General features: G+C 43.4%; 1 protein-coding gene across 5 annotated transcripts in view; it reads left to right on the top strand.

Moving 5' to 3' along the window:
- The window catches only part of LOC136835201 (protein OS-9-like), a 103,083-nt gene that overhangs the window by 41,929 nt on the left and 45,104 nt on the right, over nt 1–16,050 (top strand). For all 5 annotated transcript variants that reach the window (XM_067098432.1, XM_067098431.1, XM_067098430.1 and 2 more), the window contains exon 8: nt 7,323–7,526. In XM_067098432.1, coding sequence (XP_066954533.1) covers nt 7,323–7,526 — 204 coding nt within the window. The remainder of the gene's footprint in view (nt 1–7,322; nt 7,527–16,050) is intronic.

Genomic DNA, 16,050 nt, shown 5'->3' with positions numbered 1-16,050 from the left:
TGAGCTTTGAGTAGACACTAATTCCATTGTGGTTTCTCCTAAACCTCTAGTTTCAGCACCTTCTCCCTTCACCGAACCTGTAGATTCATCATCAGAAATGGCTGCTATGGAAATCCGTAGGATGCAATGTAACTACGTGCTATGAAGAAGGAGTAAGAGTGATAGTGACTTGTGCAGTGTTCCCAGTGCAGTGGAGGGAGCATCTGACCCGACCATTGCTCAGGCCTAGACGCTTCCAAGCTCCCAGGACCAGTGGAGGAGGAATGTTGACAGCAGGAGGATGTAGAACATCCAACGGTCAGCGTCCCTTCGGCAGACCCTGTTGATGTATCCCAGGCTGCCTTGGATCGCCACAGAAAAGACATCCTTGGAAGTGTTTTTAGACTTCTGGCTTCGTCTTCTCAGGCGGCGGATGAGTTGACTGAGGTCGCCCACTGAAGAGGTCCTGGAAGGCTCCTAGAGGGTGGCCTTGGATTGAGCCCTGGCGCTTCCCAGGGCTCGGTGAGCAGCAAGAAGACCCGAAGATCCCCCCGTCCTCCTCCAGGAGAAGTTCGGACCTTCCAAACAAGCAGATTTTAGTCGGTCTCAGCTCAGTGTCTGCTCTTGTGGGTTCCATAACCAAGATTCTTCTCGTAGGAAGGGCGATTCTCTTCCTGTCAAGAGCTCCAGTAGCGTCCTTCTTCCAGCAGGCCCTCTTCTCCCGTTAGCGCCCTTCCAGCAGCAAGCTCTTCACGTCGACAAGCGCTCTTCTCCCTAGTAAGCGCTCCTCCCTGTAGCGCTTTTCTTCCAGCGCTCTTCTTGGAGAGGAGCGCCTCTCCTTCCAGGCACGCTCTTCTCGCCATGAGCAGCTCTTCTCCCCTCTGGACAGGCGCTTTTCTCCTTAAAGCACTCTTCTGGTTATCAAGCGCCTCTCTCTAACAGAGTGCTCGTCGGTGGACAAGAAGCGCGCCTCTCCTGACAGCGCCAAACTGGCAACAGGCGCTTTCCTGGTAGGCGCTCTTGGTGGGCAGAGCCTTCTCCTTAAGCATTCTTCTCCTGATAGGCGCTCTCTTCCTTCAAGCTTTCTTCTCGGCTGCTCCTTTGGAGGGCGTTTCAGAGGGATGGAATCCCAAGGCGCTGGGATCTAGGACTACAAGAGACTAGCTCTTTGTTTGGTTCAGGAGTTTGGGACTCTCTTCAGCCATGCTGCCCCTCCTTCTCCTGGGTCCTTATGGGCAAGTACCAAGTCGTCGAAAGCCTCCTCATTTGTGAGGATAAAGCCCTACTATTTCTATGAAGAAGGCATTGGGCTTCCAGAGAGTGGATGCAGTCGAAGAAAAGAAGCGGAGCAAGACTGTTTTCTCCTTTCCTCCTTCTAGGCTCTCGAGGAAGTCTGGGATTTGGTATGAGACAGGAACCGATGAGGTTAGAGTCTCCCCCCTCATGGCGAGATGCTGACTTTAAAGTCGCTGTGGACTCTTCAGAAGAGCTTTCTTTCCTTGCGAAGAGCGACAGGGAATGTGTGAGCTGGACCATCTCCTTAAGGGCCTTTTTAGGATTTTGGAGGTCTTTAATTTTATGGATTGGTCCCTTGGGGCGTTGGCCAGGGGCCCTTGGGACCCAATTCCTCAGCATGGAGGATTTTGTCAGCGTTTTGTCCTGTTTGGACAAAGCGGTGAGAGGCGGCTTCTACCGAAATCGCTGCCTTGTTGGGCTGGAATTCTCAAGAAAAGTCGTCAGTTTCAGCTTTCTTCCTAACTAAATCAGTGTCTCACTCCAGAGGTCCTCTCTGTTACATACTCCTCTGTCAAGCCATCTTTCCTGGGGAGACAGTTAAGGAGATTTCTCGCTCCTTATTGGAGAAAGCTTGCAGGATCTTGCCCCAGTCTTCTAGGAGAGGATGGGGCCTGCTGTTCCTTTTGCTACAAGAAGGAGGAAAGGTGCCCTTTCAGGAGCCCTTTCGGGGGCCCTTCTTCAGAGTCTCTTTTTCGGTCGAAGGGAGAGGGAAAGGAAGGTCTTCCTCCGTCCAGCAAAGACCAAATGTTCCAGCAGTCCTCCAGACAACAGTGGGTGCCAGACTGCGAGATTTTGAGAAGTCTGGGCACAGAGAGGCGGATGACTGGTCCTCTCTATTCTAAAGAAGAGGATATCTCATCCCCTTCAGGGGAGGAGACCTCCATGACAACTCTCAAGGGAGTTATCAGCCAGTACAGGATCTGTCAGGAACCAGGCCCTTCTACAAACAGTAGACCAGATGCTGGTAAAGGAGGTCATAGAACCGGTTCAAGCTCCCATTCCGGAAACAAGTTTTACAATCTGCTGCTGTTTCTGGTGAAATCTTCGGGGTGAAGGCGGTACTGGATGTAAAGCGCCTGAACTTCTTTGTTATCAGAATGAAGTTCACAATGGAGCGACCTCTTGGTTCTGTCTGCTCTTCGTCAGGGGATTGGATGGTGTCCCTGGACCTTCAAAACATATTTCCCACGTGCCCATTCATCCCTCTTGAGAAATAAATACCTGAGGTTCATGGTTCAGGGCGTTTCCAGTTCAGGGCCCCCTTCTTGGGGAGGTCTTTTTTCAGCCCCAAGTGTTCCAGGGCATTCTGAGGAATGTAGCTCACTGGCTACATCTGGAGAAATAAGAATCTCACTCTATCTGACGACTGGCTGATTGGCGCAATCAAAGGATCTCTGTCTGAAGTACTTATCAATTACACTAAAGATGACCCAGTCCCTAGGACTGTTAATAAACCTGTTCGGAAAGTCCCAGATGATTCCTCAGCAGGCATTTGTCTACCTGGGGATTGGATGGATTCTCGGGATTTTCAAGCATTTCCATCCCGAGAAAAAAGAGATTCGCTGCCTAGAAGTTGACTGTCTTCTAGAAAGAACATTGTTCAGCGAGGGAGATGGATGAGTCTGCTGGGGACCCCTTTCTCTCTGGAACCAGTTCGTTTCCTTAGAAGACTTCACTAAGACCCCTTCAATTCTACCTGAGGAGAATTGGAATCAAGATCTCAGATTTGTCAGCTTCATTCAGATATATCGGACAGGGTAAAGGGATCTCCGTTGGTGGTTGGACCCTCAAGAATTAAACCAAGGATTGCCTCTTCAGTTGCGGGCCCTCGCCTAGTGTTTGTTTTCAGGCGCCTCAGGTCGGGATGGGGAGCAACGCTGGGGGTCGAAGGGAAGAAGTGTCAGCACCTGGAAGAGACAGGTGACCTGGCACATCAACAAGAAAAGGAACTGTCATGGTTCATCTAGCCCTCATCCATTTAGAGGCCACAGGTTACAGGATCGATGGTACAGGTAAACTCGAGACAACACTACCACAGCCTGGCTTGCATCAGGAAGCAGGAGGGACACATTCCTTCTCCACTTCTGAAACAGCAGGACTTTGTTGCTGTGAGCGGGGAGAGGAAGATCAGACTCCTCACCAGGTTTTGTGCAGGAAAGGAATGTGAGGCGGATCTGTTAAGCAAGGACCAAGTCCTACCCCTGAACTGGGCGCTCCATTCGAGAGATTTCGAGAAGCTGTGGAGCCTTTGGGGGAGGGCGAGATATACTAAATAGATCTATTTTGCGACACATTGGGCATAGACTGGAGGAAATTTACGCTCTCCGATCTCAGACCGGGCAGTTGCACATAGACAGTCTTCTCATGGTGTGATCCGGAATAAACGACTTATATCTTTTCCTTCAAGATCTTGGGGAAGTGTTAAGAAAGTTAAGCTTCATCAGAAGGCCAAAAGGAAACCCTGATAAGCCCGTTTTGGCCAGCTCAAGATTGGTTCAGAGGTACTGGAATGGATGATGGATTTTCCCAGATCGCGACACAGGGCAATCTTCTCCAGACAGCGCCCTTGACCAAGATTCCACAAAGAATCTCCCGCTCTCAATCTGACTGCCTTCAGACTCTCAGAAGGACTGGTCAGCGAGCGGATTTTCGGCATGAGCTGCAAGGCTATTGTCAGAGCCAGAAGAACCTCAACCTTGCGCGTCTACCAGTCTAAGTGGAGGTTTTTGAAGATGGAGCAAGACCAGAAGATATCCTCTTCCAATACCTCTGTGACAGACATCGCTGACTTCCTGCTTTACTTGAGGAGCAGTGCAGCTTTCGCTGTACCTCACGATCAAAGGATACAGAAGTATGCTTTGGCTTCAGTATTCTGGAACACAGAGGTCTGAATATTTCAGAAGACAAAGACCTCCACGATCTGTTAGGTCGGAAGCGTCTAAGACCAAGACCTGAAAGCCTCCCAGTTGATTTAGATGTTGTTTTAAAGTTTTTAATGTCAGAAATTTGAACCTCCCAAAAAGCCAGCCAGGGGATCTGACCAGAGTCACTGTTTCTCTTTGCTCTGGCTACCCTGCTAAAGAGTAAAGCTTGAGTGCAGGCTTTGGAAGGTAGGGTTGGGTTTAGAAGGACTCAGCTGCGCTTAAGCCCTTCAAGGCCCTTCTTTTGGCGAAGAATGAGAAGCCCTTCAAGCCATGGCGAGAAGCTTTGAGGGTGAAAGGACTGTCAGTGACAGGGCAAGGATTGGAGAGGACTCTGTGTCCCGTTGGGAGCCTTAAATTCTACCTAGATCGGGAAGAAACAGCTGGGAGGAGGTACAGTGAGAGTCTCTGGTGCTCAGTCAGAGACCCTGGTAGATCCATCTCTGAAAGAATGCTCAGCTTTTTTCATCAAAGATGTCATCAGAGAAGCGCATCTGTCTTGTGAGGATGAGCACCTCAAGCTCCTTAGAGTGAAGCGCGTAGGAGGTGAGAGCCATATGACATCATTGGCTTTTCACAAGTCGTTTATCTCTCCAGGCTCTTATAGGCGACTTACTGGAATGTAATTCGACTTTTGCATCTCATTATTTGAGAGATGTTAGAGTAATGTGCTATGATAAGGTCACTTCTCTCTGGGGCGTCGTATCTTTAGTTGGTGCTGGGACAGGGAGCTGAAACTAATCCTTCATAATTTAGTTAATTTAGTTGATTTTAATACTATGTGATATGTGTTTTTATGGTCGATTGGAAGAGGGGTGTTGGAAGTTAAGCCCCCTTTCAATTCGTAACACTAACAAAAGGTTAGTTTTTGGTCAGGTGGTGGGATTGGTTGTTGTGCTCCTTGGTTGTTTATTGATACCCTAAAGCTCTGTCATCTTCAAGAAGGATAAGCCCCCATTGATATGATACAGGTAAAGGCTCTGTCAGAGTGGGTCAGCCCCATTGACACGATCAAAATAAGGCTCTGTCATGTAAAGTGGGTCAGCCCCCATTGACACGATCAGAAGGGCTGTCAGTCATAGGTCACAACCTCGCTGAAGCTCTTGATGCAAGCAGACTCATAGACAGTATCCATGATCTTCTGCCCAATCAGGTAAGAACCATGGTTTTATATCCTACAACATATGTTGTTTCTGTTTTTAAATATTAGCTGTCTCTTACCCTCCACCAAGGGTGCCAATCAGCCTAAGTATATATCTGTGGAGTAAGTTGCATGTACAAAAATGATATTTTATGATAAAAATAAAGTTTGTACATGCCCCTCATAACAGACTATATCTGATAATATTGTAGCCTCCCCTCAGGAGACAGGTGGAAGAAAATCTGATTAAGCGAATTCGAACCCGTTTTCTAATCAGATTTTCTCTTCCTGTCTCCTGAGGAGGCTGGCGAAGACCGTGTCGTATATCTGCGGGTAAGTAGTATTGCAAACTTTTTTTATTTTATCATAAAAATATCATTTTACAAGACTTGTTCATTCAAGAAATTTATCTGAAATGGCCTCACATCTAAAAAAAGCACCTTAGCAAAAACCTATCCTAATAATGTACCTGATATGCACAGAAAGCAGATAATTTGAGGTCAGTGTTTTTTTTTTTATTTCTTAATTACTGTGTGCCATACTGCAGTTATCTTCTCGGGCTAAAGATTTTACATTACTACTACTACTACCACCACTCACATCCAAAATATACTGTGTGAAAAAACCTAGCATGTCCTGATTTGGAGGAAGGAGACAAAGATTATTGTTGTTAGTACTCACAGCCATTTGCCTTTTATTCATTTTTATATTTTTTACCTTACTGTAGTATACAGTATTGTCTTTTATGCATGTTAAAATAATTAAAAGGGTGAATTACATTAATCAGAAAGTTAATTGCTGCAGTACTTGAAAATTTACTGTAATATTATTAATGTAATGTAAATCCACATGAAAATTACAGCTACTGTGCACTCGTGTAAGTTCTCTAAATTATGAAGAAGACAGTACTTATTTCTTTATTTATGTTTTGCATTATCAACAAAGGTAGCATATACTGATAATTATAACATTTCTTTTAAGTTCATAAACACAGTTTTGAAAGAGAGAGAGAGAGGGGCAACTGAGAAGACAGACAGACATCTATACAGTTGCTCAACACCAGATATGTTATGTGTAGTTCAGATGAATTGACAGAGGCTCACCTTAGATTACTCTACGCTAGACGTGTTATAAACAAATACTGTTATTTTCATTTCTTATAACTCTTTATACAATTTTCTTTTTACTTCTTATTCTTTATACAGTTTTCTTTTTATTCTTTATACAGTTTTCTTTTTACTGACTTATTTTGTCTCGGGATTACAATAGGGTACAGTATGTTTTCTGATGATACTTAAGTGCTGTGTAGTTGAGAGTAGGGTTTACTTCAGTGAATGTTCAGTCATTTTCTTTGTTTTTTATTTTCTTATCATTAATATTTCATCATGTAATTTTTTCTTTCAATAATTTTAAGCATAATTACATCTACAGTACTATACATCTATTGCAGTAAGTACTGTAAAGTTGTTTAGGGGCTCTTTTATGACTAATCCTGTGTTATTTTTCCCATTAAACCTTTGTTGTCATGCTTTCAGTATCCAATCAGTCAACTAACAATTTATTTTTAAGGACTTAATCTAGTCATATAGCAGTGGTTGTCTGTATGTTGCAGTACAAAATATGAGCATTTTTTAATTGATTGTTCGTATCAGTTGCATCATATATGCCTACTTTGTAATTAGACAGTTTTAAATGTTTAGAACTATATAAGAATGTAATAATTCCACAAAAGGATTGACGGTCAGAATCAGAAATAAAAATTCTGAATATATGACGTAAGCTTCGTGAAAGTTGATTAAAGAACATTTTTTCTTTCATTTTATCAGCATACAAATAATATGAAGTAAAAGCCTTTCAGTATTTATGGGGACCCTTAAAATCCTCCACCTGGTAAGTATGACCGCCTGTTTACCTAGAAGCATGAACGGGATTCTGTGTTTGATTGACAATTTCTACTACTACTATTTAGTCATCTTGCTTTCTAGAGTGAAGATTCATATTTGAAAGAAGGTGATGAGTTGGAGGAGATAGATGATGATGACGAGGATGATGATGAGGAAGAAGACCTGGAAGACGGAGATGAACGGATCTTGGAAACCTTGCCTCAGGCCTCAAAATCAACAAATAAAGATCATTTTTCAAATCTTCATCAAAAGTTAAAACAACTTGGAGAGAAGTTCCTAAAGCCTGTGAGTATTATCAATGATTAATTCAGATTTTAAAATTTTCTGTATGGAAGGTGTTGTGTCTGATAATGCATTATTTTCTTTTTATGTTGTTGTGCCTTAACCTGTTAAGCATCACTTATGGGAGATGTCGCTGCTCCTGTATTGTCATATTTTCTTGCTGGCAGAGCGTTCATTTGTCTGCCGATTTTTATGTGTTTATATGTGTTCTTTTTTATTACATTGATAATGTTTTTTGCATAAACATGTTAGCATAATAAACTATGTAGAATAAGAAAAGATGAAAGAATTTAAACAGGTTAGCATAATAAACAATGTAGAATAAGAAAAGATGAAAGAATTTATTTTTCATTTTTATATCCTAAAGATTACAAGCTTGAAACATAAAAATTAAAAAATTATTCTTGCGTATGCCATTTCCTGAAACAGAGCGAGTAGACCAATGGATGGTTTCATTTCATTTACATTTGTTTCATAACATTTTACTGCACATGATATTGTAGGTGAACTTTCTATATACATTTAGAAACTGGCTGGCAAACCTGCTCATTATTGTTATGGTGTCCTCCATGACATAGTCATAAAAAAAAAATACTATAAAAAACTCCACAGGGTTTCCCTTATCCTGAACAATAAATTTCACAGCTTAGGTGAATGAAAAGTAAAGGGACTCCTCCATATCCAGGTTACTGTCAGTCCTTGGCGATCGCGATGAATCTAACCTTATGGTTTTATGTAAGTGACATCAAGTAATTGCATGGCTGATGTTTCTGGTATCGGCGGCTAAAATTTGAAACTCATAGTGGCGATTCTTTTGTTTGATGTGAGGTGACTAACGCCCTTTCAGGAAGAGAGAGACTCAATACTTTGCTGGTTTTCTGGATGTATCTTGATCAGTGAAGTATTTCTGCTTTCGGTAGCCTTTCGGCAAATAGTTAGCTAGGTTTTTTATTAAAACCTTGGAAATTCACGGATTTGACTTCTTGATTGTGACTCTACTTTGTTCTTGACTCGTTTAGTACTACTAGTACTCGGTATTGCAATAAAGGATGTAGTACGAGATTAACCTCTGCTAAATATGATTCTCATACTTTGCGCATGACTTGCAGGGGTCAGGTTTGCTCAATAGATAAACCATGTATATACTGTACTGACTGTGAGCGTTGGGACCCAAAACAGTGGAAGACTTTGAGTTCCCATCTATTGAAGCTGGAGAGGGATAGAAAAGCAACCATTAAGCATAACAAGACTGTAGCTAGTCAGGGATCTGCGAGATCTTCTATAGATGTTCCTATTGTATCTTTACTTGTAATTTCTCCCATTTCCTCCTCTTCAGTTGCACCACCTGATCCTTTACCCAGCTCTCTCACTGCCAACCCTAATTACCATTGCCAGTCTGGAGTTCGAGTTACTAGTGAACACAGTGATTCATTAGGGGCTTCAATCTGTTCCTTGATAGAGTGACAGTAGTGAAGTGTTAGTGGAGGAGCTGGCTGCCCGTCCTGCCGATCCTCCTAGGTGAAGGTCCCTGGCATACTCCCCTAAACCTGGGAGAAGCCATACCAGAGGCCCAAGGGAGGTCGGTGGGGTCTGCCCACAGGTAGTCGGCCCCTCAGTCGCACCTGTTATAAAGTCCCAGGTGACGACAGTGCATGACAGCCATTGGAAAGGCGTCTTTCCGGAGGCTCACGTCTTTCTTCTAGCTCAGAGGCTTCCAACCTTGAGCAGAGGCGCCAATGGCGCTTCAGTGACGTGCCAAGACCATTAAAAAGGTCTGTGGCGGAGGTGTCTCGTTCTCCTCAGGTTCCATGCAAGAAGGTGAAGGAGTCGCTGCCATCCTGCAGGTTTTGTAATAGCCTGGAGTGCTTTTCCCCTGATCCTTCTCCCAACGTTCGCTGATGCAGTGTCAGAGCGCTTATTTCCTGAATCTTCTCCCAATGTTTCAAGATGCAAGCATCTAGTGGCATCATTTGGCACAGTTAGCACAGCAGCTTCTGATCTCCCATTAGCTCCCGAGAGCTCAGTAGCGCCCACGCCCAAGCGTTCTTTGGTACCAGAGCGTCCAGTGTCTCTCAAGCGACTGTCAAGCAGCCAGAAGCTTCTGAGCGCCCATTAGTGCCAGCTCTCTCGGAGAGTCTTCATCATGTAGTGTCGTCTGATTATCCTGGCTCCTCTTCTAAGCGCTCACCACCAGCCCAGTCAGTAATAGCACCTTCTCTTTTGCAGCAGGCTTCAATGTTGTTGTGTTTGGATCCATCTCGTGTCCCCATTCAGCAGTCTAGATGACATTTTAGGGTTTTTAAAGAAACCTTCTTCGTCTGTGAAACCTGCTAAAGATTTTTCGTTGTCTCTGGTGTCATTGGTTGAGGTTGATGTGGATAAGGAGCCAGAGGAAGATTCTCCATCTTCTGTTGCGGTTTCTTTTACGCAGCTTTCCCACCTTTATCTCTCCAGCTGCTCTGTCTTTGCCTGCGTCAGCCTTTCAGAGGAGTGGTATTCCTAGCGAGATCTCTAAGCAACCTAAGATGGTGCTCTCCACCTCTGCAAAGAAAGCACTAAGCGAAGTTGATACTTGGCTTTTGGATAAAAGGGAGAAAGGGAAGGCTCGTTTCAGTTATCCCCCCTACAAGGCTGCTGAACAGAAGATACCAGTGTTATGCCACCAGAGAAGCTCCTTCCTTGGGGGGTCCCTGCTTCCTCCCAGGGGGGACTTCTCCAGTCTGATTGACTCTTCCTGTAGGTCAGCCTTTTCACCAGCTAAGATAATGTTCTCCGCAGCTGAGCTCGACCATTTGTTGAAGAACTTGTAAGATTTTTGAAGTGGTCAGCTTTTTAGGCTGGGCAGTGGGCTCTCTAGCTCGTAAGATTCAGGAACACCATACTGTACTGTCGGATTTATCTTCAGGTCTTCTTGGGTCCTCTCCTTTGCGGATAATTAGAGATGGTTTTAGTGAATTGGCCTCTCCCTATGCCAGGGGGGTTTTAAAGAATAGGGACCTTTGCTGCTCTTACACCTTGAAGGGAGTCACCACAGCTCAGAAATCTGCCTTGCTCTTCTCACCTCTGGTAGGTGAATTTTTGTTCCCGCAGTCAGTGGTGAATAATATTGCTTCTGCTTTACAAAAGAAGTCGATGTAGGATCTTTTGGTACATTCCTCAAGGAGTCCTAAGGGGCTTCCACCTTTTAGCTCCAAGACATCCTCTCCTCTGCAACCTTTTCCCTTTCATGAGAACAAGCGAGGGGCTCAACCAAGAGGTCATACGAATGTGCGTCTTACCCCTCGATTAATAAAAAAATCGTCATCCAAGTCTTCAAGCCAAGAAATGAACCCAGTGTCCTTCATGCCCCAGTAGGTGCCAGGCTTCTCTTTTGGGAGAGTTGGAAAGAGAAATAGGTAGTGGAAGTCCTCAGGTTTGGCTACACAATCCCGTTCACAGATCGACCTCCATTAGTCAAGAAGCCCATCAGCTTGACTGCCTACTCCTTAGGCTCAAAGAGGTTTTCAGCTCTCACAGAGGAAGTACACTCCCTCCTCAAGAAGAGGGCAATAGAGGTAGTCACAGATCCAAGCTCAGGTTCTTCAATTGACTGTTTGTAGTCCCCAAGGCAGCAGGAGGATGGGGACTGGTCCTAGATGTAAGTGCACTGAACGGTTTCGTTCTAAAGACAAAGTTTTGCATGGAGACAAATCGTTCCGTTTTTGCTGCTATTCGTCAGGGAGACTGGATGGTCTCAATATATATGCAAGATGCATACTTCCACATCCCTGTACCTCCAGATTCAAGGAAGTACCTAAGATTTGTATATTAGGACCAAATCTTCCAATTTCGAACTCTATGTTTCAGACTAACAATGGCCCCTCAAGCTTTTACGCAGGTTCTTACTGTGCCCCCTTCCCAGCATCTTGGCTTCATCTCATTGGGATAAACATCTCACTTTACTTAGACGATTGGCTCCTTCGCTCCCCAACAAAAGAACAATGCATGGAGGATCTTTCGAAAACTTTTCCGTTAACCCAGGATTTAGGATTGTTGATCAATCATCAGAAGTCCCAGCTGGTTCCTTCAAATGAAATAGTTTATTTGGGGATGACTCTGAACTCTCTTCTTTTCGGATTTTTCCAGCCCCAAAGAGAGTGGAGCCCTGTCTCTGTACGATAGACGAATTTCTCTCCCTTCAGAGCTGCTCAGCCAACAAATGGATGAGTCTCCTCGAGACATTGGCCTGAATAGAACAGTTTGTTTCCCTGGGGAGGCTTCATATGAGAGTACTGCAGTTCTTTCTCAGAGCCAGCTGGGACAGAATAAGGCATCCAGACTCTTTTGTGTTTACGGTGACTCAGAACATCAAGAAACACCTGCTTTGGTGGAGGTCAGAAAGCAGGTTGTTAGAAGGGAAGTCACTTTCACCTCAGAACCCTGACCTAAGCTTCTTTGCCAGCGCATCAGACTTTGGCTGGGGAGCTCTCCTGGGAGACCGTGAAGTCTCTGGGACTTGCAAGATCAAAAGGAACTGCACATAAATGTGAGGGAACTAAAGGCTGTTCGCTTGGGTCTTCAAGCCATGGCCTTAGAGGTGTACGACAGAACCAAAGCAGTTCATTCAGACAACACAACAGCCTTGTCATACATAAGAAAGCAGGGAGGAACACATTCCTTCTGTCTGTGCAAAGCAGCAAGGGATCTGCGTCTCTGGGCCAACCAGAACCAGATGAGAATTCTGACAAGATCCATCCTGGGAAAGCTGAATGTACGAGCAGACCAGATGAGCCGAGGCAGTCATCATTCCCACAGAGTAGACTCTCCTGTGGAGACTGTGGGGAAGGCCGACTCTGGACCTCTTTGTGATGTTCATAAACCATCATCTCCCTCTTTTTTGTTCACCAGTCCCAGATCCATTGGCTTGGGTAACAGACGCAATGCTTCAGGACTGGTCCAGCAAGGAGCTATATGCCTTCCCTCCCTTCTGAATGATACGAGAGGTATTGAACAAATTCCAGTCCTACCAGAATGTGTCGATGATAATGATTGCTCCATTTTGGCCCCTAAAGGAATGGTTTCTGGACCTCATGGGATTTCTGGTAGACTTTCCAAGACTGCTCCCTCAAAGACACAGTCTTCTCAGACAACCCCATGTCAGAAGATTTCATCAAGGATTGCCTACTCTAGCTCTGACAGGGTACAAACTGTCAAGAGGTTCCTCAGAGCTAAGGGTTTTTCAGGAGCAGCTGGAGAAGCTATCTCAAAATGCAGACATCAATCTTCCTGCAGCTTTTACCAGAACAAGTGGTCCATTTTCTGCACTTGGTGCAGAAAGAATGAAATCTCTTCTACTAAAACAACTCTGATGGAGATTGCAGATTTCCTTTTATACCTCAGAGGTTTGGTCTCTTCGACTATAAAGGGCTAAGGGCCATACTTAGCTCAGTCTTGAGGCTCAGAGGCCTTGACATATCCTCGAATCAGGATCTCTCTGATTTAATAAAATCTTTTGATACAAGTAAGCAAAAGAATGCAGAACCTGTATCTTGGAACCTAGACATGGTCTTGAAACGATTGCCTGGACCACCTTTCGAGCCTATCAGCACCACTTCGCTGAGGAATCTGACCAAGAAGACCCTCTTCCTGGTAGCCTTGGTGACAGCTAAGAGGGTTAGTGAGATACAGGCCATAGATAGAAGGATCGGCTTCTCTGGAGTAGATATGATCTTTTTCTATACACTGGGATTTCTCACTAAGAACAAGAATCTGTGTAAGCCCTGGCCTTGATGTTTTAAGGTCAAGAATTTAGGGGAAATTCTAGGACCTGAGGAGGAAGAAAGAGCTCTTTGCCCTGTAACGGCTTTAAAGTTTTACCTGAAGAAGACAGAGAAGTTAAGGGGGCCCTCAAGTAATTTGTGGACTTCGGTCAGAGATCCTTCATGTCCTCTTACGGAGAATGCTCTCTCTTTTTTCCTAAGAGAGTCCATTAGAGAAGCCCACACTCAAGCAGAAGAGCTTTTACCTTCTCTGAAGGTTGAATCAAATGAAACCAGGGCACGGGCTACGTCCATAGTGTTTAAACATAATTATCATTGTCAGACATTCTCCAAGCAACGTATTAGAGATGTAAATCAGTATTTGCATCCCATTATTTAAGGGACGTAGAACAGTTTTTAGTGAATGCAGTACTTTGGGTCCTTGTCGGTGGCTGGCATGGTGTTTGGGGAGGGAATGTAGGAAGCATCCCTTCCACATTTCGGGGGGTGCTATGTACTTGGATACCCTCCAGTTTTTAATGGTTGGGTGATGGTATATTTCAATTCTTTTGGTGTAGGTTGTCTTGTTTCAGTACTCCGCCCTGGGCAGGGGCATTTTTGTATACCTTACTAGCATTTGGTGATGTCCCTCTCTGTAAGTCTCCCACTGATGTATTAGGTGATCCAGGGCCATGCTCCCTCGACTCTACTGAGTAAGATGAGTGCCAACCAGAGGCAGTATCTTCCTGCAGCAGCTGTCTTACCAGGTAAGGAAACAGCAGGCATTGCCCCAATGCTAGCAAATTTTCTATTCTCAAATTCATTACATTTTACATAATGTTTTGGGGTGGAGTAGTCCATGTATCCTACCTCCTGTCAATGTGGAATCAGCTATGTAATTACTTGGTAAGTCACTTATATAAAAATGACATTTTTATAATAAATAAAATAAAGTTTTATATACAGTATACTTACCAAGTAATTACAGGATGGGAGCCCTCCCTCCTCCCCTCGCATGGACATAATATTATAAACAAATTGAAGCAATTTGCTCGGTTGTTCCTCTTCTTCCCCGAAAGTGGGCGGGGTTAGTCACCTACACCAGAACAAAAGAATCGCTACCGTGAGTTTCAAATTTTAGCTGCCGATACTAGAAACGTTAGCTATGTCATTACTTGGTAAGTACAGGCAGTCCCCGGTTTACGATGGTCCGGCTTACGACGTTCCGAGGTTACGACGCTTTTCAAATATATGCATCAGAAATTATTTCCCGGTTTACGATGCATGTTCCAGAGTTATGATGCGTCGTATGCCGATCCGATGGAAGAAATAACGGCAGAATAATAAAAATTTGGAGGGTTTTTTAATGAAAAACTCAATAAAAATGCAGTTTACATCATTTTCTATACACCCAATGCATTAAAAGTAAGATTTTCTTAGGATTTTTGTCGACTTGCAACAATTTTTTGGTTTACGACGATTTTCAGTTTACAACGCAGCGTAAAAATGGAACCCCCGTCATAAACCGGGAACTGCCTGTATATATAAAACTTTATTTTATTACAAAAATGTCATTTTATTCAGAATCAGATAAATCTTATTCAGTCTGTGTTAGAGGCTTTTGAGCTGCTACTCCGAGGAGTCTTATAGTCATCATCAGTTACCAAATGATGTTCCTACAATTCGTATAAGAGTAAAGTGTATTTCTGAGCTTGATCAGTGTGACATCAGGCTTAAAAGAGGGAGAACACGTTACTCCGTAGAAGACAGTGTTATATGGGTTGCAGGCAACCGAGATATGCTGTTGGTGACGCTTAACAGGTTAATACAATATAGTACAGTTCTGTAAAGTATTCATTAATCCAGATATTTGTGCAAAGTACTGTAGTACTTGTAAAAATGGTTAATGCAAGAATGACCTAGTATATCAAGCCTAAAATTCTACTGAAACTGGTGACTGAATTTGAATCTAAAAATAACAGAACATTAGCTGAGATGACCCTCTCGTATAATATTCATATAGATCATAAACAGTTAGGTAACCATAGCCATTTTCTTTGATGTTCAAAAAAAATTTTGATACCACTTACAGGTATTCAAATACTGTACTACCCACAAGATCAGATGTATTACATGCCACTGAATTCCAAGAATTCTCAGTACAGTCTTTTTTATTCATAATGAAGGACTTAAAATTTGTACCACTGCTTGTAAATCCTTCCCAAGTAATTATTTTCAGGATAAAAGCAGTGAACCATTACTGTCTCTTCACAGTTTTGAAACTTTGGGGGATGCAATGCAGCTACAGTTTAAGTAACCCCCCAAAAAGAGACATCTCCATAAATAACTGTTCTCCATCTTTTCCATTTAGAGTCAGTCAGCCAGTGGGGTTAATAAATCTGAAAGTTAGGATTTCTAGATTTGTGCGTAATTTTTTAACTTGTTCCTGTCTGTACTATTGATAAAATTATGCGTTTTATTCTTGAACATCTCAGCTGTTTAGGTGCAAGGGTTTACTCGGTATAGTTTATACTGATGACTTTAAGTCTTCTAGTGTAGGATTTCTGCTACATTATCTATTAAGCAGAGTTGTCTTTATTATGGTCAGGAGATAATGTAGACAAACTACATAAAACCAAGAATGCTAGAATTTCAAGAGGAAGATTAATATTGCATCATGCATCCATCCCACATTGTTCAGAGATACTAATATGCTGTAATCATAAACTGAGATGTTAGCCATGTGACATATACTGTGTTGAACTTACAGTTATTTTGCTGATATTTTG

Source organism: Macrobrachium rosenbergii, chromosome 55 (assembly GCF_040412425.1).
Source record: "Macrobrachium rosenbergii isolate ZJJX-2024 chromosome 55, ASM4041242v1, whole genome shotgun sequence".
In the NCBI taxonomy this organism is placed as follows: Eukaryota; Metazoa; Arthropoda; class Malacostraca; order Decapoda; family Palaemonidae; genus Macrobrachium; species Macrobrachium rosenbergii.
Note: the sequence above shows the minus strand (reverse complement) of the source record. Positions and strands in the feature narration are given on the sequence as shown.